Genomic DNA, 25,576 nt, shown 5'->3' on the forward strand with positions numbered 1-25,576 from the left:
GTCAAACACAAGTTATAGCAACCTATGTCATAATGCCATCAATCATAGGATTCAAATATTCTTAACAGTCCCATTTTACAATTTGCCTCGTTGGACACTTGAGCTTCTTTGTCCACCACTACAATCCACTTCCGGCCATTTTCTAATTAGAGTGCACAGATATAGAAAGCACGCATATTTTTTAAAATAAAGAAAACATGAGAGGGATAGTCATGTCAAAATCTTAATCAAAATTTCAAGTCAATATCCATGTCCAACTGCTTCAATCTCAACACACATAAGATATTCTAGAGTATAAGTTAAAATATGAAGCAACAAAACATAAATTAAAGGGTAAAAAAAAAAACACAGAATGAATTTAAGTCGGAATTAATCACCAGAACCTACCCTTTTCCACTTTTTAGGCTTCAAGAGAAAGGATGATTCCTTCCCAATAGGCCACCTCAACTCAGAGCACGCAGGTGACCTACATTTACATGGAGTGATGACAATAGATGTCACAAGATATATCTTGTAAGACTGTAAGTTATAAAGGCAAATCAAAAACAGATAATGCAAACGATTAATATACAGAAAAACATACCAGAAATATTCATTGAAATCATCATAATTCCGCCATGCGGAATGCGCAGCTTTCCCATTGTTATTTCTCGCAGCTTCCTGCAAAGATAGCCAAAATAATTAGGAAGAAATAAACAAAATACAAATCAGAGCAAAATTACAGACTGAATATTCACATAAATCCTTATATGCTACTTCTCAAGACCAGGAGAAAGTTTTATGAATTCATCATCTCCAGTGGTTTCCTAAAAATGCTAATTAATCCATGTGTGGTTGACTGGTTCATTAGCATAAAATAATATGCATGGAAAGGTGGCATTGTGAATCAATAAACCAACTGCTTTTCTGCAAACATAGAGAAATATTTAGGCGAACATCAGTCACATATTAATACATATCCATCAGTCTCAAAGTTACATACTGTAGAAACCAAGCCTTTACAGGCCGAGAATGAGTCAATCCTGTCTTGTTCTCTTTTTTTATCAAAAAAAGAAAGAATTTTATTAACAAGAACAAGAAATACAACAAGGAACATAAGAAAACCTCCTTAAAAAATAAATGGACAAAAAAATATAAAACAGCATGCCAATCACACTTTGTGTCTCAAAAATGCAACTCGTCTGAAACATCCTGCTGCAAAAACCCACAAGGAGGCCAGATACTGAATCCTATCCCAAAACATAGTTGAAGAATCCTCTTTCCCAAGAAAATTCGAGCAATTCAGTCCAGCAAATTCCCCACAAAACAGCAAAAATCAAACACCCCCCACAATGCAAACCCATCACAAACCCTCCCAAAACCTAAAATTGATATAGCCAATAAATCCTGCACCAATTCCAAACACATCCAACTCTCCCCAAATAAGCCAAAAATATTGCTTCACACCCTCCATGAAAAGGAGCAATGAAGGAACAGGGAAGAGACAGATTCTGAACTTCCAAAACCAAGAGAACAAGCTTCCAGAGATAAAGGCGTAAAAGACCACCTACTCTGCAACAAATTGTTAGTGTTAACTCCATTAAGTACATCTATCCAAATAAAAGCCTTAATCTTTGAGTGAACTTTAGCCTTCCAAATAGAACCATGAAGCGGGTAGGACATGTTTTTATTGGTTAAATGCTCAAAAAACACAAAAATACTTGCAAGAGCACTCCCATAAAGAATCAATAATCCACAAATGGTAATCCTTCCAATAGGAAAGAAGAATACCCTCCGACAACCTTTTTGATAATAAAAACAAATCTATTACAGAGAAGAAATAATTACAAAGGAATGAGAAAAAAGAAATTCTCTAAGAAAGAAAGAGCAAAAAAGAACAAGAAACAAAAAAATTAAATCAAACCTGCCTTTTCCCTTTGAATTTTGGACAACAAAAGACCCCATACGTAAGAAGATGAGGTTGGGTTTCAGCTCAAATTAAGGAATTTGGTTTTTCATCGAATAATTATGAGGGTGGTATGGGGATTGGGAAGGGAGGTAAGTGTGTTAAGTTATGAAGATTATTAATTGGAATGTGTGAGGTCAAGGGGGCATGAGGAAGAGAAGCTTGATTAAGGAAGTTTTGTCTAGGTAATCCCTGGACTTCTAATTCAGGGGAAAAAAAATTAGAGATGATTCATGCGGGGATTGTTAGAAGCATTTTGGAATGGTCATTTTAGGGAATAGGATTTTTATACCCACTCAACATGCTTATGGGGTTGTCCTAGTCATGTGGGATTCTCGTTGTATTTCTAACATGGATAATTTGTTGGCTTTTTCTCCCTTTCTGTTTTAGTTCAAGTGAATGAGAGGGGTCAACGTGGGTCACCTCTATGAGACTAGCCCTTAGGAGTTATTTCTAGGATCAGCTTTATTATGACTATGGTTTTAGCTCCCCTAGGTGGTAGTGCATGGAGACTTTAATGCAGTGAAGTCTTTATAAGAAGAAAAAGAAAGGGGGGGAAGGAGCAGAGTAAATGCTAGTATGTAGCAATTTTTCCTGCTTATTAGGGAGTGAGTCTAAGAGATCATTACAAGGTCTGTGGGGAGCCTAGGGCAGTAGCCAGTAAGCTTGAGATCCCATGGAGATGTATATCTCAGGTCAACCCCCTCTTTGTTCCTCACACTAAGTTTATCTTGAGTAATGGTTCTCGTATTACATTTTAGGAAGACTTCTGGGTGGGTAATGCTGCTTTATTATATTATTTTCTACGTCTTCATTGTTCTAGTTCAGGACATCATGAGGTTATTTTCTTCTTTTTGATTTCTGAAAGTCATTCATTTTCTTGGGACTTCCATATCTATAGAACTCTTAATGATAGAGAGGAAGAGGAGGTGTCTTCCTTGTACATGTTACTGGGGACCTTTGGGGTGGATAGGCATTCTTGGTCTTTAGACTCTTTGGGAGCTTATCCTTGCAAATCTTTTAGTGGCTACTTGACCAATGCTAATATTTCCTTTTCACTCCATAGATTTATTTGGAAGGACAAGGTTCCCTCAGAAATCAAGGCTTTTGTTTACTTGGTTGTTCTCCATAGAGTTAACACCAACAATCTGTTGCAGAGTAGAAGGCCTTCCAAGGCACTTTCTCCTGATATATTTTTCCTTGTCTTGATAGTTCTGAAACATTGCCTCATTTCACGGAATCTATGACATAAGCTTTTCGATATTTTGGGAGAAATTTGGGTTCGTCCGAAGTCAGTGGAGAATTTGCTGGCAACTTCTTTTGCTGGTTTCGTAAAAGGATGCTCATGCTTTGCAGATGTGTACAGTTTTCACAGTTCTGCAGGGTTTACAGATAGAAATTAAAGCTCACATATTTATGGAAAAAAAATAAAGACCAAATGAATTTTTGTAATCGGAGGATATTTATTATTTGGCCTCACTTTGGTGTGCTGCTGCTGGTCGTTTTAAAGGAGTGAGGTTTCCGCATATCCAATGGGATTGGTTAGCTTTGCTAGTCTGACAGTTTGAGCTTTTTTATTTGTTTTTGTTTTATTTTTCATTGTCACTTGTTTCTTTCTTCTGTTTTGGAGGATTGTTTGTTCTCCTTCATGCACATTCTTCTTAAAAATTACAATAACTTCTTCAGATCATAAATAAAAGCTATGCTTGAAAACAAGTGATCTCATATTATAGTTTGACAGGGTATTGTAATGATTTAAATGTTGTTTCATCTTTGCATTACTAGATGTACAATTTATAAACCTTGCATTCTGTAAAATTATTATCACATTTCCTTCAGTTTACTTTTGGTTCACAATTATGCATAATCATCTACCTTAACATTTCCAAGAGTGTCATTCATACTTCCAGAAATTAAAATAGGTTTTTCCATCATTTCTTTAAAATGAGATCAAAATTTCCATCAAAATCAATTTCGGCAAAATTTCCATTGAAATTTCCATATTTTGATATCCAAATTTTATTCCTTGAATCTGACAAGTAAAAGTAGTGATATAATATGACGACTATTCAAAATATGCAATAGTAGACCAAAATATTCACTCACCGCTACCATTGTCTCATATATAGGAAGAATGATTTGCTCGAGGAATGACACTGAACCATTTTCAGTTATATAGTTAGCAGCAGGGTTAGCTTCTCCATGATCCAATATAGCATCTAATTCTTTCGCCATCTGCATCCATATTATTCACACTTCCATCTATAAGTCATAGCTTGAAAATCCAAACTAAACAATCTACTTGTTCTGCAAATTATTTTGTCCGTTTTACATGAATGCTGCAAATAATAATCATAGAGAAAGATTTTCAACGGATTTTCTTCTTTAGAAGAAATATACTTAAGCTGTGGGAAAAGAAGAAAACCTCTCCCTAAACAGCCCACGAGTCCAACAGCAAGAAGATTTTTTAAATAAATAAATAAATAAACCTTTTAGAAACTATGAAATAAAAGAATGTAGCTCAAATAGCAAAGGAAATTTATTGACAACAAGAAGAAATAATCACAATCCAAAACAGGGCAAGGAATTCTCAAAAAATAAATTCAATTCAATTCAGTTTAAAAATCAAATAAACAATTGCAAAGAACTCAAGAGAAACTAAATTCCAATAAAATTTTAACCACATTTAAAACCAAAAATTTGGGGGGGGGGGGGGGGGGGGGAGAATAACACGGATGTAAAGTAATATTGGAAAAACATCATAATCTAAATGAAAATTACAGATTATTATTTAAAAGAAAATCATAGATGATAGTCTAAATGAAAATCACATATTAAGGATAAATGTTCTAAATAGCAGAGTAGCAACGTACTTAATGTATCATGTATGCACAAAACAGCATAAAACAATGTGAATTGACTTTGTTTAAATAATTTCCCCTAAATGGGAAACGAACAGATCAAGATCAAAATGACCGAACCAAAGAGCCAGAGTGAACATAATGCATCAAGCAAAGCTTACATTGTGAAATATATAGCAAATGCATTCAGGCAGAAAACGGACATTTGCGGCTTCACCCCATATTGAAAAGTACAGTGAAACCAAAAAAAGTTTCCTGTCCCTATTAATTGCTTCTGAACTGTACAAGCAAATCAGGAATGATAATTAGCATCACATGGAGGAAACAGTCTTCAAAGTAATAGGGGCTGCAAAAGTAACCTATTCCATGCAAGGCGTATCCGCAAGTATTTGCACCATTTGATGTAGTTATCTAGCACCTTCAAAAAAACCTCAGTGATGGCTTTCTCATCTATCTTCTGTGCATGCCAAAGAAAATCACGAATGAGTTCAATAGTGTGCTTTGCATAGGTACACAAGCCCAAATAAATATACATGTCCAATATGGTTAATTTACAAACACCAAATTCCACAACCCCATATCGTCATATCTAGAGGCAAAGGAATTGATATTCACATTCATGCCAACGGATAAACACAAAAACATACACATCTGGCAAGAAAATAGTAAAATATCCCTAAAAACTAAAAGTGTGTTTTATTTCTTTTAGTTTTTTCTTCATTTTTCAGATGTAACTTAATTATAAAAAAGGGGCATTTGGGGAATCAAACTGAGGACCACCAATGACCAAAGAGCTTTTCTTGTCACTGCTTTGATTTTTTTTTTTTTTCCTGCAAAACAATAACATAAAACATTTTTGCTAAAATACATTCAGTTTTTTAAAAAAAATATAGCTTCAAAATGCAATTAGGAAACAGGAAAAGAAAAAAAAAAAAAAAGTCAACTATTTTCAACAACAACTTGTAAAGCTGTTGGCTGGTTTCCGTATAATTGGAAATGAAATGAAATAAATTCCTGTTCTCACAAAACAAAAACCAAATAAACAGACAGCATATTCAACAGGACCCCAATTTAGAGATAAATAAGGGCAAAGGAACTAAAACAGAAAAAAAAATTCTACAAAAATTATTATCTGCTTCACTTACAGGCTCGACTTCAACAGGTATGCCAAGTCGAGACTGAGCATTGGCCAACATAAGAATGACATTCTCACGCTGATTCCTTATGTTGTCTTTCTGCAAATAATACATTCAAGGGTGGCATTCAGTGAATAACCCAGAGGCAGAAACATACAGCAAAATAGTTCTTAGAAAAAGAAAAACGAAGGAATAATGTTGCATTAACCAAAATTGCTCCAAATAAATTAATGGCAATTTGGATATAGACTCTACATAAACATCATAACTGAAGATTCTATACAAATGTATTTTTACATAAGATGAGACTATATAAGACTCAAGGTTTTCTCTATTCAGTGCATCCAGAATTTACAAGCTAAAAAAAAAAAAACATACTAATTTCAAGACAAGAAAAAGCGAGATGCCCAAAAGCACCAAAAGTTGTGACTTAACATGAGCAAGCACAAAACAGGTATTTCACACAATCACAATAAAGTGTTCAACATAGGAACAAAATTTCAAAAAAAACATTGAACCAAAAGTGTGTGCCTCACACACCATGGGTTTACTACATCACATCCTATGAAATTCTCATAATAATAAACAAAAGCTAAGCTGAGAAAAGCTTTAAAATCAAGTCACTTTGACTGAACCAGAGAATAGAGCAGGTGGTGCATGATCTGAATGATCAAGTAATGAAATCCTTCTTGTTGGCCTAGGAAAGTACAAAATGATTTACCAAAATTAATTTGTTCTTCACCAAATGGTTGTACATTTATGATGCAATGGGGGCTTCTAGGATGCAAAAGCATCATGTTGGAGATTATGAAGATTTTTTTTTTTTTTTTTGCAATCTTGTAAATCAGTATCGTTTGATTTTTTTTCTCCCAATTCTCTAGCAATTTATAGTGGTATTTTATTAGGTAATGATCTAGTAGAATCTCAATTTTTAATCATTAGGAAAGTGGTCTCCTAGTGTACCTTGGTTTCCTTTTATTTTGTCTGCTTGACTTCCAAGCATGTTAGACCTACAAATATGTGATTGCACTAGGCTTTCAATTAGAGTTGAATAATATGGTTTGAGATTGAAGTGTTATGTTCACCCTTTTTGTGAGAGGATGTGTGATCCTGCACCACAGCCAGCCAGTGCTGTACCACCCCCATCATCACCACCATCAGTCCTCTCTCAACGATGGCACCTTGCTATCTGCTGTACCGCCGTCAGCAATAGCAAAGTTCACATCAATCCTGCCTTAATGACGGCATCTTTGCTGTCGATCGCACTGCCACCAGCGACAGCGAATTTCATCATCACCACAGTGCCGCTGACCAAGTGATCATCTTCATCACACGCATGCACCACTTCATTGCTGACATGACCAGCAAAAGTCATTGCAGTCCTCTTCGTCGTCCACCCAGTGACAACATTTAACATCCTGCTTCACAGAGATCCTCCAGCAGCCCATTCTGTGGTCATCTGCTTTAACACTGGTATCATAACCACCTTTGCACTGTCAGTGAACAGCTTCAAGTCTCACCGCCACCAGCAAGCAATCAGTCCACTGACTGCATGATAGCCTTGCCATTTCCCTTAATCCCTTCATAAGATACGCCCACCAAAAATATCCAGGTATTTTGGCCTGAGCAGATCCCATCCTAATACCAGGCCCAAGCCTCTCTTCACTTAGGCCAATCCCACACCCTTTCGAAATGTTCATCCGAACACAGCTCATAAGGCCATCCCATTTCTTAAAACCCAAAATTTTGTTGACCAATGTCTATCCCAGCCCATTGTAAGATGGACTCAGATTACCCACAACTAAGCCTGTCCAGCCCAGCTTCCATTCCTTCACAGTATCATCTCATGTCAGGTCTAGAAAAAAATAAAGTACACCATGGTGCTCCTAGAAGGTTGAAGGGATCATGCATATCCTTATAGAGCAGTCAGTTCAGGCTAAACAACAGTATAACAGGTGCAGGCCTCAGTAGGGATATGAGAGACCTCCACAGTGAAGTGATGGAAGTAATAGCCTGCCTAGAGGCCCCCCAAAGGGTGGCTTAGGCTGTAAACCCAAGTCTCTCCTGGTTAAAATACCAAGGTTCGAGTCATGGGGGCTACAGCTTTCCATTTGAGATAATACTTTGGCATTTAAGTGGAGAAGGGTAGAGGGGTGGGCCCATTATCTTGGTCAATTATTTGAGTGTCCAAAGGACCTCAGATACCATCGTTTCGGAAAAAAAAATAATAATAATAAGTCTGCTTGAAGGTGTTGACGCAAGGGAATTGAGACTGCAGATGGTACCACTGGGTGGACCATTTTCTGACAGAGCATACTACTCCATCAGTCACTAACCAAGTCATGCAGGATAGCATCCTGCAGTTACAAACAACACATAATTTGGGGAGAGAGAGAGGAGAGGCAAAGAACAAGAAGGGAGATACAAGGGGGAGGAAATCACGCATTCACTATAAATTCAAAGTCAACAATAACCTGCCCCTACAAGCTTGCATACACTACATACAATAAAGTCAATAACATAAAAAATTACACATTTACCGTTAAAACTACAAGAAACTATAAACAAACCCCTAAAAATCACACAAATGTTACAAACAAGCCCCTGCTCTTTTTTGTAATGTGGAAAGCCAAGGTTCCCTCAAAAATTAAAGCTTTCACATGGTTAGTTGTGTGTAATAAAATAATACTAACTTCTTGTTGCAAATCAGAAGATCATTGAAGGTACTTTCTCCCAATGTTTGTGTGCTCATTTTCAATAACTCTGAGACAGCTTCTCATCTCCTTTTACACTGATTTTGCTTGGAGGATTTGGAATCTGTTGTTTGAGAATGTGAGGGAGGGATGGGTATGCCCTATATTGGTGGAAGATTTACTAGCCATTTCTTTTACAGGTTTTAAGGATAACGCAGCCCTATGGAGGTGTGCTTCATTTACAATTTTATGGGCAATATGGATGGAATGTAACACACAGATATTCTAGGGGAAATTTTGATTTGGGAGCCGGTCTGAGATAAAATCCAGAATTAGCATCAACTGTGGAGTATTGATTTTGGTTTTTCAGAGGAAATATTTTCAGGAGATTCAAAGAGATTGGAGGAATGTGCTGGCTTGTTGAGTGTCTTTTTTTTCTGTAGGTTTCAGTTTTTTTTTCTAGTTTGTTCCAGATTTTCTTCGAGAGATGTCTTACTCTCCCTCTTGTAAATTTTTCTATTATTAATATAATTTTATTTGCTACCAAAAAAGAAAAAAAGACAAGCCCCCAAATGCTCAAAATCCTATACTAATTAAACTAAACACATAATAAACTACTAACTTAAACCCAACAATCCTTGACCCAATCAATGAATCTCCAACACAGGTCTACCATGGTCCAGCTTCTTGTCCTGCATCAGATCTCCCCCAATTAGAAAAGAAAAAATTCAGCCTTGAATACTGAAATGTTGGAGGATCAAAAGTAAGAAGTGAACTTGGACTCTTTGAAAGCCGGTGCTTGAGCAATGCAAGAAACCACATTTCGCTGGCAGCAGTATAGACTTGAATTGAGAATTGGCATCAATGAACACATTGGGAAATGACAAACTCAAAATACGAATGTTTGAAAGACAATAGATGTCCTTAAACACATGCATTTCCTTGCTTGTAGCATCTTCAAGTTGAGCAGTTTTGACAAGATCAATAATCTCATATTATTTGTCTTGGTTGGTTGGTACACCAGGCTTTAATGTTCTGCTTATAACGGAAGACATGTCTTCTCATGTCCTTAAGCCACACCCAAATCATAAAACCAAGGAGAACCAAGAAATATATGGCCACATGAGTATGATATCACACCAAACATTATCAAAAGCCACCCATTTGGATAGGAACCAAACATCTTTCACAAACATCTAAAGTAGAGTTGTCAACCCAAGATATCTCATAAGGATCTGGGTGAGGTTCCAAATGAAATTGCATATGAGTGACTCCATTACTAGAGGGCACATTCATAGAACATCTTCCATCAACGATGCATTTATAGACTTTTTCCCCCACACTTAAAAAAAGGATACGGAGTGGTTTGATATTATGAATAAAATGTGAGAAGCCATTCCTTTTTCCAGTAAGTTGTTTCTATATTGTTGGACATATATATATTTTTATATATATATATATGTATATACATTGAAACTATATATCACCTATTAGAAGAGAGTATGTTTTTTTTTATCAATAAAAAAATTTTATTAAAAGAGCATCAAGGGGGTGCCCCCACACTTAAGAAAAGGATACAGAGTGGTTTGATATTATGCCCGAAGTGTGAGAAGCCATTCCTTTTTCCAGTAAGTTGTTTCTATGTTGTTGGATATATATATATATATATATATATATAGAAACTATATATCACCTATTAGAAGAGAGTATGTTTTTATTTTATCAATAAACAAATTTTATTAAAAGGGAATCAAGGGGGTGCCAACCCAGAGTACACAAAATCAATCGTCCTATAGGATGTCACAAAAATATAAAATTACATTGTTTTTTTTTTTATAACAAAAGAAAAGATTTCATTAATAAGAGAAGAATTTACAAAAAGGAGAAAAAGACTTATTCTGTCAAAACTCTAAAATAATCCATAAAAAAATTAATAAAACAAAAAACTGGAAAAAAAATAATAGTTAAGAGCAGAAGATTCCTCCATTCTCGCTGATCCTCACAAAAGCTAACTCCCTTAAAGCAAACAAAGCCAACACACCATAAAGAGGCCAGGTAATGAGCCGTCTCCCACACCAGCTGCCAATTCAATTTTCTCCCTTAAAAATCCATGCATTACACTCCAACCATAATCCCCAAAACACTGCAAAAATATCAAATTCCCAAAGTGCAACCCACTCCTTCCTTCTAGCAAACCCATCAAAAACACTAGGCAACAATTCCTCCACCAATGCTGGCCAAACCCAAGATTCTCCCATCACGTCAAATATTTACACAAGATTCTACAAGTATAATTATAGTGTAAAGATAGATGAGATGCCCTTTCAGAATTCAAATAATATAGCACGCAAACATCTGGAGATAAGGCCTTCAAAGGTCTCCTGATCTGCAACAGGTTATTTATATTGATTTTATAAGCACAATCAGCCAAATGAATGCCTTGATTTTTTAGGGAGCTTTGGCCTTCTAAATAAATGAATATGGTGGAAAACAAGAATTGGAGCAGGTCAAAACCTCAAAAACAGATTTACAAAAATACATCACCAAATGGTTCAAAACCTAAGACCAAGTATCCTTAGCTGAAGAAAAATGATAAAAAGGCCGTACCCAGTGCACAAGGCTCCCACTTTGAGTGGGGTCTGGGAGAGGTGGATGTCGGCAAGCCTTACCCCCATTTTTGGAGAGGCCGCTCCCAAGTCTCGAACCCGAGACCACTCGTACCGAGGCAGAGGCACTTGCCATCGCACAAGAAGGATGAAAGTTGCAACAACTCTCTATTGTTAAAAGATCTTCTCAAATGAAAGTCCCAAGAAACCAGAGGGCTACCCAAGTCAACCACAAAGAAGGAAATCATACTATCTTGTCCTGAGCTCAAACGAAAGAGATGAGGAAAAAAAATGTTGCTAGAATATCATTCCCCAACCATGGGAATTTCCAAAATCAAATTCAAGAACCCTTCCCCCACCACAAATTTAATGTCAATAGTAAACAAAGATAAATTTGAGAAATGGATCTCCTTGGACTCTCCGATGAACATTACAAACTAACATTGGTAACCCACCCATTCTCACCCAAACCATGCATACTTTTAACCACACTATGCCAAAGGGAATGATCTTCTAGGGAAAATGCCATAACCACTTAGCTAAAAGGGCAGTGTCTTTAGGCACCAAATTTCTAAGACCCAACCATCCCTCCAATTTAGACCTACAAACATCTTCCACCTTACTTGATGATTCCCTAAAACCCCTGATTTTGGACCACAAAAAATCCATCATGATTTTATCAATCTTCTTAACAATCCCCACTAGAATCCTAAAAATAGACAAACAATATAACGGGATATTAGATAAACACACCAGGAAAAGGGTGACTCAACCCCCAAAGGTGCCCCCTTCCAACCGTCAAGCCTCTTAACCACTCTATCCACTACCAGATTCCAAAACTCAGAACATCTAGGATTGCCCCCCCAAGGGAACCCCAAAATAAGTCAAAGGCCATAGCTGAAGACCACACCCTACACCAGAACCCAGCTTCCAAACTCGTTTGACAAGCACATTAATACTTGCTAAACCATTTTTTCCCATATTTATCTTAAGCCGCGATATTCTCTCAAAAGACTTTAAGGATATCCAGAACAAAGGTGAAAGAAGGGTCATGATCCTTCAAAAATAAAATAGTATCATCTGCAAGCTGAAGATGAGAGACCACCACTCCATCTCTCCCCACTTCCGACCCTTTCACCATCCCCCTTTCCACAGCCCCATCCATCATTCTACTCAACACATCAACTACTAAAACAAACAGAAAAGGGGAAAGTGGATCTCCTTGTCTAATACCTCTCGAAGCTCTAAACCAAGACTTAGATTCCCCATTCACTACAACTAAGAAACACACATTGGACAAAGAATCCCCTAACCACCTACACCAATGCTCGCCAAAACCTTTTCTCACAAGAATTTTATCCAAAAACTCCAACTAATTCTATCATAGACCACCTCAAAAATTACATTGTTTTCATTCACTGTAATCCATCTACGCCAGTTGGAAACCGCAATAATCCATTGCTCTTTAATGATCCAAAGTACTGTAATTGAGTTGTTGAACACTCACCTATTCCTTCCTTTCCAAGCACACCAGAAAATTGCAAGCAGGATGGGAGACAATGCCTTTCTCTTCTCCTTAGTTGCCCAAATCGTTTTCCAAGCCATAAGCTCCCACAGAGCTAGCAATAGCCCACCTTTGTCCGATTAAGGTCAAAGCCATACTCCTAAGATGTCTGGTCTAGAGGCAATGAAGAAAGATATGCTCTACTAATCCTGCATCAGCCATGCAAAGAAGAGAATATGTTATTTAAGCAATTAGGGGTACTGTGAGTGGGGGTATTTTTGTCCTTAAGACTTCTATCGTTTTTTTTTTCTTTTTCGTGAGCAAACAATTCTATTATTATTAATGTATAAATAGGGCAGACCTTGAGCTGTACGTAAGTCTCTAGGAAACTTTCGCATCCTTCTTTCTCTTGCTTTGTTCTTCTTTTCTTCTTTTCTTCTCTTCTAATCTTCTTCCCTCTTCAATCTCTAACTTTACAACACGGTAGCAGAGCATTAATCAGCTCTAAATCTGATTGTCAGAGATTTTTCTCTGATTCTCTGTTTTTCAATTTTTTATTTCGTATATTCCCCTAATTAATTCTCAACTCTGATTTTCTGGTTGGTCTGAGAGTCATTTAGGGACCCTTTTCATCATGGTTTGGCTTGTTGGTTGTGGTGGTTTGCTGCCAGTTCTACTGTTCTGGCTGGTGTTGGCATGATGAAATTGTTTTAGTTTCATGCGTTTGTCATTACTTGCTCACTCCAAATCTTGTTTCAGTTGACGGGGGTTTCAATTGGTGTTCAATGACTTTGCACTAACTTCTAGTTGCTGCCATCAATAATTCCCGCAGCTGCTGTGCCGCCATGTAATTTATAAATGCTTGTCGTGCTTGTACGTGCTGCCTGACTCTCCATTTTTGTTGTGTTCTTGATTACCGATACAACTGTGCACTGATTGTAGTGTAAAAGGGGTGGTTTTGATGGCCTCCACCTAGAGAGCTTCGGCTGGTACAGTTAACAAACAGATCACAGCCATCGAATTGGTTGGATCCTCCAACTATCTGTTGTTGTCTCAAGCGGTGTGCGTGAATATTAAAGGGAAAAGGAAGTCCAGTATTTGTCGCATTCTCCTCCATCTCCAGACTCCAAGGGTTGTGAAGATTGGATGAAAATGACATATTGCTTGTGTGGTCATGGAATCGCATGGAGCCACAACTTGTTGGGAACATGATGTTTCATACAACATCCAAGGTCGTGTGGGATTATCTTCGTGAAAGCTTCTCTCAGGATAATTGTTTATATTAGATAGAGAAAGAGAAGTTGCATCGCAAGAGGACAAGAAGTTCATCATAAAACAATAAAATAAAATGAAATGAAAAAAAAAAATGCAAAGAATAAAAGGAAAAAAAAATTAACAACTAAACAAAAGCAATCCCCTCTTCAATCCTTTTCCTTCATAGTTCACTGAACTCTTCAAGCTAGCTAACTCCCTTCGACCCTTTTTTAGCTCTATTTATCCACCCATAAAGACACACTTCATTTCCCTCACAAAACTTTAAATCCAATTTATCCATGAGTTCTTGAAATTAAAGATCCTTCCAAGAGAACTCCTCCACTGGCATTAGTAAAATACCGTCCTTACTCTGCAGCTCATCAACCAAAATGTCATTTTTAAATAAAGACACCCCCTCCAATTCTTCCAAAGGGGATGGATGTACATATGATAAGTCCCCTAAACCGTCACTGGAGACAAAAACATATCCATATTGTTCCCTAATTTCATCTAATAGCAAACCCTCACCCCAACCAAACTCACTCACTCCATCGCTTTCATAACCTGATAAATCCCCCCATTTCAATACCTCCTTTCCTTTGCTGATCCCATCACAAGAACTGCCTTTATTTTCTCAACATTTATGTCTTCCATAATAACTAACTCTCCTTCTAAATTCCTTCTTAAAGTCATTGGCATTACCTCACCAGAATGCTCTCTTTTTTCTTCGCACGATTTTTTTTCATATTCGCACCCATCTGCACAATCTTCCAACGAGTATAGACCTGGGGACCCTTAAATCCCTTTGCCTTAAGGTCTGAGGCATCAAACATCCTACCCAAAATACCATCAACCTTGTACACCTTTGCTGCAGCATCCTCTTGCTCAAAAGCACAATCATCAACCAAAACTCCAGAATTGTTTGTATCCGGATTCTGATTGGAAGACAGCATGCCTGTTTTGTCCCTTGTCTGGCTACACCGATTAATGGGAGAATTTCAGGTTTGAAATGCAGAAAACTTCTGTTCTTCCTCAACCTGATCTCCAACTTCTATTAATTGCTGCTCAAGCCAAGAGGATCCTTCCATAACAGCTTCACACAAGTGCTCTCTTTTTGATCCATCACTTCAAGCCATCCCAGCCAAGCAGCCTTTGCCTTTTGAAACTCCATTGGAAGGAACCTCTTGGGCGCTAGAAGAGCACTGAACATTTTCTTGAACGTTTAAACCAGCCTCTTGAGCCTGGTCCACATTATTCAGACAAAGGGCTTGGTCCATTTGAAACTGGCCCAACCCAGAAGAAACCTCTTTAGTGTCCAAAGGATGGCCCAACTCGTTCTTACCACGAATATGGGCTTGATAAATAAGTTGGCCAAACTTAGTTAAAAAAGACACTGCTCCTTTTCCAATTACCTGGTCCAGGTCCAAGACAAAAGCAAAGCTTCCCAGCCCAATATTCTTTGTCACGTCTTCCCCAAGCACAACCTAGCCACCTCAACCATTTTCCACACTCCTTCAAAACCCTCGATGCTTGAACTGAGTGGACGCTCTTCTATGATCAAACAACTGAGGTTACTGGCTGTTATCTGCAATTGTTACTGACTTTGGAAGCTCATCCTTGTTCAACTGAACCACACTGCCACAGATACAAGCACCCATCTTCCTTGCTGGCCGCTATAACTCAACCTACAGAAAAGGCCAGATGATCACAACCCTCGCCTCCATCTATATTACCTTCCAGCATGACCTGCCTCTATGATCTGAAGTGTGGCTTACCTTCTGCACCTATTTCCACATCTTTTCGAATCTCTTTTTCCAGATCACAGAAGGCACTTGCAAAGCTTCGCCATCCTCACCTTTTTACACCACCAGGAATGAACACAGAAAACCTCCAACGATTCCATCCCAACCCAAACTACAATACCTTTCCCACCTTCATCCACCTAATCGACAGCCAAAAATTTCTAATACCATTACAAAATCTCTGAAAACCCTCTCCATCCAATCAAAAACCAACAACCCTCCGATGAACAAGAAGACAGCCTCTTCTGATAGCCTCACCTCACCCATTTGTTGTGAATAAAATTCTTCTCGACCACAAGCAGAGAAGAAGTCCCCTTGCCCTTGTCCAAACACTGATCAAAGTATTTTCCTTCAATCTGAATCACTCGTGTCGTCATATCCTAGACCAAAATCCATCATAGCGAACACACAACAGGAAAAGAGGAATAGTATCGCGAGGGGGGGAGAGAGAAAAAAAGAGAATCACTGTGTTCTTTTTTTGGCGGAGTGCTCTCGAGATAAAAATCAAACTCGTGTTTGTAACCTATGTGAAGTTTTTTTCAGATATGACCAAGAAGTAGGTCCATTAGGGAGTATTGTAGCACTTTGTCCATATGTGGAGGAACTCAACATCTACCAACCAGTTAGTTTCGGCATTGAGCTGATTAAGAGAGAGGGCAGAATTTCTGGCTGCCAAGCTTTTGTCTAGGTTGCTGGTGAATCCACGCCACCCAAGAATGAATCGTATGCTAGAATACAACATATCATCAAAGATGGCACTCAATCATCTCCTCAAGCTTCTTTCTATGATGGTTCATCCATGTTTAGCACCACCTCCAACCATAGAAAGGGAAGTGTTGAAGGACGAGGACAAGGTTTGGAAGGCAGAGATAGTGTATTTGGGTCCCATTTGTTATCTGAATCATTATCACTATTACAAAAGCTTCAAATATAAAAACCCTATATTTGAAGGAGCCAAGAATTGGAACTGTATATTGAAGCTTCCCACCTTTGAGCCTCCAGCAATACCCACTTCCAATTCATCTATACTGTAACAACATATTCCAAGCAAATTTTAATGTTCTCTTCTTCTTCTAACACCTCACTTGAGCATGTCTCACATGACAGCGATGCCAAACCTATATATCTGAGCCACTCAAAATTCATGCAGCATTAACAAGGAACACCAAGGCCAGAAATATAGTCAGTAACTCTGCTGTGTACAGCTGTGTACAATGTGTTGCAAGCAATTTATCCAGATAAGAATGTCACAATTATGTGCGGTTAATTCCATACTTAAGAATGTCCTAATGAATGTGTTGTGAAACAAAATTTAATGAAGCCTATTCGTGGATGGAGAGTGAGAGAGAAATGTAACCACCAAAACTGGGGTGAAGTCATGACGTGCAAAATTCCTGATACAAAATCAGTTGCACCACACAGCACCATTAAGCAAACATCAAAAGAATATGCAAACCTGAAAACCAAATGCATATTCCAGAAGGTCAAACATGTCTGCATCCCTCATTCCTGAAATTTGAAAATCAACAGGAAGCTTCGGAAAATGTTCTGTGTATCTTATTGCAGATGTCGCTCCTCTAACCTAGACAATTAGCCAGATAAAAACAAAAATAGATTAGCAGGAAACATAAAAATAGCCAGCAGAACAACATATATTCCTCTTCAGGTTAAGTGATTAAGAAAATAAAGAACTTGCAACAAGAAGTTCTTCAGATAGTCCATAGTATGATACAAATAAGGAGAGATACAGCCAGCAGAAAATGGTAAACACTCTCACATGAGGTTTGACTCACTTCAGGGAAAAGTCCGATAGCATTTGTTAATGATGGCGCATCCAATGGTACAATATTGTAAGGTGTTAGCTCCCCCCCAGACAATGTTGCATCTGCCTTTTTTATTTTTCTTAACTGAAAATAAACCAAAAGCACAGCAATTCTCCATCATTACTTTTCACTCAAACAAAATTCCATCAATTTTTAAGCATTGAGTGACAACCAAAAACTAGAGCATGCCAAGTAAGCCAATTGAAAAAAGTTCAATAAATTTTAAAAGATTAATCTCCCTCGTCTCCAAGTGAGAGTCACAGTTGAGAATTTGATAAACTTGAGAAGTGGAAAGGTGCAGCCATATAAAATTTATAGGTGGTAACCAGCTTCTCAGAAATCACATTTAGAGAAGGGGAACGAAACACACCTCCTCCATAATTAGTCTTCCCACTCCATCAGGAGCAGCTTCTTTACTAAGAGCCTCCAGGACATCAACAAGCACCCTCAGGTTAGCAAACACCTTTTTCATCTTGGAAGATCTGAATTCCAACCTTAAAAACCAAAATATGATCATGGCACCCGTGTCAAACTCTTACTCATTCTTGCAAAGGAAAAAAAAAAATATTAAAATCATACATTAGCAGTTCTCAAGCGAACCAGTAACAAATAACAAGACAGCATGATGGGCATCAAAGCCAAGTTCACTCACAAGAATCCCATTTCTGAATTTTAAAACGTAATGTTTTTCATAAATATTATAGGAAATAGTAAATTTAAAAATGAAGAAGAAAAGGTGGTCTGCTTAAAATGAAAAATAAAAATGAAGTAAGCTGAAGAAACTCTGGTTTCCAAACCCTGAAGCATAGTGATTGTGCATTCAGTTTTTACCTCTCCCAGAAATGACACTTTTGGACCCAGTTTTTAACTCAATAAGCAACAGAAAGGGATCAGTGATGCAAAGCATGCATGGGTTCCACCACAAAAACAGAAGAGAATACAGCAGAGATTGAATTAAAAACTGAAGTAGGAACTACAAACAGTTCAGGGTTCAACAGCTCAAGTAAAAAATCAGATCAGTATTTCTCCCACAAGCAGCAAAAGTGCTCACAGAGATTTACAAAGAGATCATCAATAACTAGTTTCCATTAACCCTAGTATCTCAAACCATTATATATGAGTTCCAGTTAAATCTCAGCCATCCAAATTCACTAGCTCACTAACTCTGCATTTGGGAACACAGGTTTGCAGCCTTGGAATTGTGTGGACTTGGACAAACATCAATAATGCATGGAGTTGGTCCAAATTAGCAGAGTCCAAACCTAGGGCCCCAATTTCATGCTTCAAAGTTCAAACTCAGATATAAAGTCACAAGGTATCACGTGACTTTTTAAATGACTTGGAACAAAATTATTGGCTGCACTTCAAACCCAAAAAAAAAAAAAAAAAAGGGCATAGAGTGTAATATAGAAAGAAATCTGGATTCAAAATAACTAATGGGCTCAACCTCTGGTTTTAATGAGTCAAAAAGCCCTCTTGCATGCTCCTGTATCAAGTGATGAAGCCCAACCCTAGGTGCTAAGCACCCTGATGACTTGTCATTGATACAAAACATGGATACAAGGCGCATGTGTGCAAGACCCTGATGACATTTATTAAAGACATGGGCAAAGATCACATGACCACATCTTGCCTAAATAGTTTTGCTTGCCAACCAAAAAAACTACATAGTGCAGATATGACAAGTTGACAGCAACAATATAATGAAACTAGTACAATCAAATGATGGAAACTTTATGCTGGTAGATTGCACAGAAAAATGATGTTACAAATCAAATCAAAGCAGCTCGAAAGTGTAAGTTTCAAGTTGTAACATAAGAGTTATTTTATATGGATAAAGAGTTCTGATCCTTCAACAATTGATAAAATACATTTATTTTTCAGTCTCCATAAAAAATTTTGGCCCATCAAAATCTATAGGCAGAACACTAGGTTAAGCAGCACACTAGATTAGAATCAATAGGGTGTAACTTGGCATACTCTCCAAGAGTCGCACTAAAAGTTCCAGATTCCCGCCATTTTTGTTCCTCTCTCTGAATATCATCCACTCTGTGTCGCCTTTTGTACAGTTGGTAAAAGTTCCACAATCGTTCAACATCACGATTTCGGTCTATTGGCGCACCATCCCTTTTAGCAAACTTTTGCTACAGCAAATAGTCAAATCAAAATTCCATAAAGAACCAAGTTTATCAGCAGCAAAAAGTAGCTAGCATGTGTAAAAAATGAAATCTGAAAAAATAAATGGAAGACAACAGTGAAGTTAGTAGGTAATTCAATATATAGCATTTGAATTTCCACATTTGGTAATACCTTGATCACAGACATCAAACCAGTTTTGAATTGCAGGACACCTCTACCATCACTGCTGGGGTCCAGATTTTGTGCCATAGAATATGCCTGCTCACACACTAAATCAAACAAGAACATTTCTGTAAACTATTCCTCATCAAAACAGGGGGAAAAAAATGATGTCATAAACTCCAGATAATAGCCAAGATATGAAAATTAATTATAATAATAAAATAAAATGAAAAACCCTACCACCCAACTATATAGGATCAGCTCAGACAAGCATAATCTCAAAAACCAATGTCATCATTGTTTTTATTTTTTTTAAAAAAACTTTATTAAGAGAAGAAAAAATATCAGTGTTTTGAAAGGCATTTTTGAGGGGCGCACCTCGGTGCGTTTTGGGACAAAAACGTCTCAAGGCGTATGTGTAAAGGCGTAAATCCAAGAAAGCATTCGCCTCAGCCAACAAAGCGTACACCAAAGCCAAAAAACCACACTTTTTTACGCCTCATAAGCAATGCGTACGCCTTTCAGTCTCCCGCTAAGCTTCTTCTCCTCTGCTCTGTCGCTGAAGCGTGACAAAGCCTTCACTCTCTCTTCAAAGCCTGGATGAAGCTCGACGAAGCCTCTGCTCTCTCTCATAGCCTCTGCTCTCTCTTTCAAACACTCGACGAAGCTCAGCGAACCCTCTGCTCTCTCTTTTGAAGCCTGGAAGAAGCTCGACGAAGCTCGGCAAACCCTCTGCTCTCTCTTTCGAAGCCTGGATGAAGCTCGACGAAGCCTCTGCTCTCTCTCGAAGCATCTGCTCTCTCTCGAACCCACTCTCTCCCTCTCTCTCTCTCTCAGCATCTGCTCTCTCTCTCGAAGCCTCTGCTCTCTCTCTCTCAGCATCTGCTCTCTCTCTTTCGAAGTCTCACATGTCTGAGTTCTTTACTCGTCTCTCAGGTTTTTGTTTCATATTTTAATTGTTTAAATTAAATCTTCTGCACCTGCTGAAATGTCTGAAGCTGATTCAAGGGGCAAAAAAAAGATTTTGTTTGGAAATAGTAAATACGTAAAAGATTTTCTCCATTAGTCTAACATTTTTCTCATTTTAATACTATATATATATAATTTTGTATTGATTAATTATTTTTAAAAATACAGTGCCAAAAGGCTTACACCTCGCCTTACGCCTTCGCCTTTTAAAACACTGAAAAATATACAAGAAGGATAAGAAATCCTTCCAAAGAAAAAAAAAACAAAAAAGAAAAAATAAATAATATACAGTGTAGAAATAAAGAACAAAATCAAGCTGACAGAGCCAATCAATCTAATTGTCCATCAGAAAAAACGACACCCCTAAAAGAAACCAGACAAAAGATCCACAGCATAGCCAAAAAATAATAATAATAATCCAATCGCGGATCACTTTGGTAGACAAATCCTGATCTCAAAACATCTTAGCATTCTCTCCAACCAAACCACCCACAAGACGGCAAGAATAGCGCACTACCGAAATTTCCTTGCATCCTTAAGCTTCCCAAATTCTCCAAAATCAATCATAAGAAAATCCTTCAAAAAACTAGACCACAGTACCATACCCAACACTCTGAATATACCAAAAAGCTTGTTCTATAAAGACCAAGCCATATAACAATGAAGAAAAATACGAGCATGTGCCCCACCACAATCATAATCAAGATTGTTAGAACTGGGATTCTAGGTGGGATCGTTGGAGGAATCTGCAGGATCGAATCGTAGAATCAGATCGAGAATTGTAAGATTCTACTTTCAATGTAAAATAAATATTAAAAGATTATATATATGGAACTTTATCACGAGTCTTAAGACTAATACTTGGTTAGTAACTTAGTACGTATAAGAAGTTAAAAATACAATAAAAAATTCAAACAATAAAAAGAAGAAAAAGGGGAAGACCGAGAAAAGGAGGAGGAGGAGAAAAACAGTGCTCACCATTGAGTCCATTCAAGAAGCAAAAAATCTGTTTCAAAGCACACCTCTGCATCTCTGCTGGGCCTGGCTTGGCTCTTTTCTTGGCTGCTGCTGATCAAACAAAAACTCTGTGTTGAAGAGAACTGACATGTTCTTGTTGAACAACAAAGAAGGAAGAGGACTGAGGACTGAGCTTTTGTTGAACCCCACGAACTCTGGCTGTTGAACACCAAAGAACTGTTGATCAGACAGCAAGACTGCCAGCTGCTGCTGATCAAAAACCAGTCACCAGATGGAGGGCTCTCAGGTTGTCAAACAGGAGGGAAATTCCAGAGCTGGGCTGCTGAATTTCAATGAGTAGAGGACTGAGGTGTCAAACCCCAGGGAAGTAAGGTGCAGATTCTGCTAAATCTGTTCATGGGAGGCTGGGAGCCATTTTGCCCCAGTTTTAGAAGACTTTGGACCAAACATAAACCTTTTGGGGCCTTTGGGCAAATAAAACATGTATTGGGCCACATTATTGAAGCCCAAACAAGGGAAAACAAAAATCCCAACTCAGGTAACAGTGTAGGATCTGTGCAATTCCAATTCTACGATTTTAACGAATCTTTTACGATTCTACTTGATTCCGATTTTGTTGCGACTTGGATCGTTTGGGTGAATCTAGACCGTAGAATCATACAATGCTACGATCTGGATTACGATTTTAATAACCATGATCATAATACATCACACACACACACACACAAGGAGACAGACCTTTATAAGGACTTCTAGTCTCTAACATATTGTTGGTGTTAACTCTATTAAAAACGGCCATCCACACAAAGCCTACCCCAAATTATTTGCAAGAGGAAAAGAAGAAGAGGATTGACTCATATGAGGATAGGAAGAATTACATGAAAAGAACACCAAAAGAATCCAAATTCGTGTGTATACATCCCACGAAAAGAACAAGCAAAATAACTCTAATATCATGAAAGGTAAAGAAAGATCAAACACTTCTCTATCATATAGATTTCTGCAGGAAAAAGATAACTATCAACAACCATAAAAGAAGAGATTGGTGTAGCATGACATAAAGAAAGAAGAAAGAGTGAAGGGAAAGCAAATGAAAGACACTGCTACACTAGGCAAAGGTCACCCAAAAACAAACCCAACAACCTTTTCCCACTATAAAATAATCAAGAGCAAAGAAAAGGGACGACTTGTGAAATGAATTTCCATATGTTCACAATTGACTCTTACCTCTGATATTAGCATCCCACCAATTTGCGTGCAAGCCAATTTGTTTTGATTACTTCACGCCAAAACTAACAACTAATTTCCAAGTGTAAACGCCATAACCATTTACCCACTAGAGCAGTGTTTTTAGGCACCCAATTACCACAACCCAAGCACCCCTCACACTTAGACCTACCTATGATCTCCGACCACACAAGATGATCTATCCTCTCACCATCCCAAACCAAAGAAAATTCCCCATAATCCTCTCTAACTTACCTGCAACTCAAACCGGGACATTAAAACAAATAAAAAAATAAACTAAAAACAAGCTTCAACTGAAGTAATATGACCACCACCGCGCCCCCCCCCCCCCCCCCACCCCCTTGGTCTTAGAAACCTTAGCCGCCACAAGATCCCAAAATCCCACTTGAGCACGGATTGTCAGTCATTGGCCACTCTTGGAACCCACACCAAGCAATCATGGCAATACTAGAAATCCATTGTGAATCAAATTAAAAGCACCTAGACCACAACTCTTGAGCCCTGAAACAAGCTCAAAACCTACAGGATGATAAGAATACAATACTAGAATTCCATTGTGAATCAAATTAAAAGCACCTAGACCACAAATCTTGAGCCCTGAAACAAGCTCAAAACCTACAGGATGATAAGAATACCATAGGTTGTAACCCAATAAAAATACTAGTACATCAATTTATTTATTGAAATTTATTTATTTAATTATTAAAATAAAGTAATATTTTTTAACACTCCCCAAACTTAGTTTTTTTTTTATAGAAGAATAAATTCATTATATAGAATAAGAATGTACAGCCAGGAGAAGACACCTCCTTAACAAAGTCTGGGAAACCCCAAGGAGAATGAAACAAGAAAACCAAAAAATGTAAAAAAACAACCCAAAGAAACCAGCACATTGTAAGAAGTCAACTAAAAAGCAAATCTTGCTTAATATCTGAGAAGCATATCCGCTTGAAATTACCATAACCCACGCACCACAAAGAAGGCAGAAAATGAATATTCTCCCACACCAACAAAAATGCTAATTTCTTCCCTCAAAATATACGTGAGTTTCGTTCCTTCCATAAACACCAAAATACAGCAAATAAAGCACTAATTTATCACGCTTTTCCTTCCTTCTTACTCCCAAATCCAAAAGTTATTGCCAACAACACCTCCACTGTTCCTGGATAAACCCAACTTTCTCCAAAATAACAGAATTACTGAATAACTTCTTCCAAACTTTCTATGCAAATTTCAATGCAAGAAAAGATACAAAAAGCAGATTTTGAGCAGTTAAAACAAAGCACACATATATCTGAAGAGAGAGCCTTTAAAGGCTTCCTAATCTGCAGCAAGTTATTTATCCTATTAAGCACAACCAACCAAATAAAAGCTTTGATTTTAGAGGAGAGTTTGGCCTTACAAATAGTTTTGCAGAGAAGGAAGGAAAAGTTAGGGCTGACCAAGAATTCACAACAAGATTTGCAAGAATAGACCCTCAAGGGATCCAAAAGCCAAGATCAGCTATCAGCTTCCAAAGATACCCGACAATTATTCAACAGGACCAACCATGAAGAAAACTCATTTGTTTCCCTGCTGTTCAAATATCTCCTAAAATGAAAATTCCAAAGATGAAGAACGATTCGGATCAACAAGGAAAGAAGAAATGGAAACATTTTGTCCTTGCTCATCGGAATAGGCAAGGAAACGAGTTGGACAAGACAAAATTCCCTAACCAAAGGTCTTTCCAAAAACGAATATTACACCCATTACCCAACACAAATTTAGTATGGGAATAAAGAGAGAGCAAATCTAAGAAAAAGCTTTCCATGGACTTTCCAAAGAGCATGTAGAACTCAAATTGGTATCCAACCCATTCCTGTCAAGTCCAAAGTTGCATTTAATAACTTTATGCCACAAAGAAGAATCCTCTAAAGGGAACCGCCAAGGCCATTTGGCCACAAAAGTACTGTTTTTAGACACCAAATTTCCAAGACCCGAGCCTCCCTCTTGTTTAGACCTACAAGTACAAAATACGTCCCAACTCACCAAATGATCCCTAAAACCCCTACCAGGGACCAAAGAAAATCTCTCATAATCCTCTCAATCTTACTAGCAACGCCCACTAGAATTTTAAAAATAGAAAGAAAATACAATGGAATACTAGAAAGACAAGACTGGATAAGAGTAATCCTATCTCCCAAGGAAAAAAGAGCTCCTTCCACCCATCTAGACACATGGCCACTCTCTCAACTACCGGGTCCCAAAAGCTAACTGACCTAGGATTATCCCCTAAAGGAACCCCTTGATAAGAAAACAGCCAATCCAACTCAACACACCCTATCTCCAAACATAGCTCTCTGACACGCTTTGCACGCACGTTAATTGCCGTGATACCACTCTTCCTCATAAGCCTTTTCACTTTCTCATAAGCCTTTCCAAAATCCAACTTGAAGAAAGAAGCCCTTCTTCCTCCT

The 25,576-nt window shown here is 37.9% G+C and overlaps 1 protein-coding gene across 1 annotated transcript in view; it reads right to left on the reverse strand.

The window, feature by feature from the left end:
• Positions 1–25,576, reverse strand: part of LOC131159472 (callose synthase 10) — a 150,527-nt gene that overhangs the window by 119,566 nt on the left and 5,385 nt on the right. The window contains exons 2-12 of the mRNA XM_058114407.1: positions 19,935–20,032; positions 19,605–19,768; positions 17,995–18,118; positions 17,595–17,708; positions 17,258–17,383; positions 5,952–6,041; positions 5,166–5,263; positions 4,968–5,085; positions 4,052–4,180; positions 584–660; positions 388–466 (exon numbers count right to left, since the gene is read on the reverse strand). Of these exons, the coding sequence (XP_057970390.1) occupies positions 388–466; positions 584–660; positions 4,052–4,180; positions 4,968–5,085; positions 5,166–5,263; positions 5,952–6,041; positions 17,258–17,383; positions 17,595–17,708; positions 17,995–18,118; positions 19,605–19,768; positions 19,935–20,032 (1,217 nt within the window). The remainder of the gene's footprint in view (positions 1–387; positions 467–583; positions 661–4,051; positions 4,181–4,967; positions 5,086–5,165; positions 5,264–5,951; positions 6,042–17,257; positions 17,384–17,594; positions 17,709–17,994; positions 18,119–19,604; positions 19,769–19,934; positions 20,033–25,576) is intronic.

This window comes from Malania oleifera, chromosome 7, assembly GCF_029873635.1.
Source record: "Malania oleifera isolate guangnan ecotype guangnan chromosome 7, ASM2987363v1, whole genome shotgun sequence".
NCBI lineage: Eukaryota > Viridiplantae > Streptophyta > Magnoliopsida > Santalales > Ximeniaceae > Malania > Malania oleifera.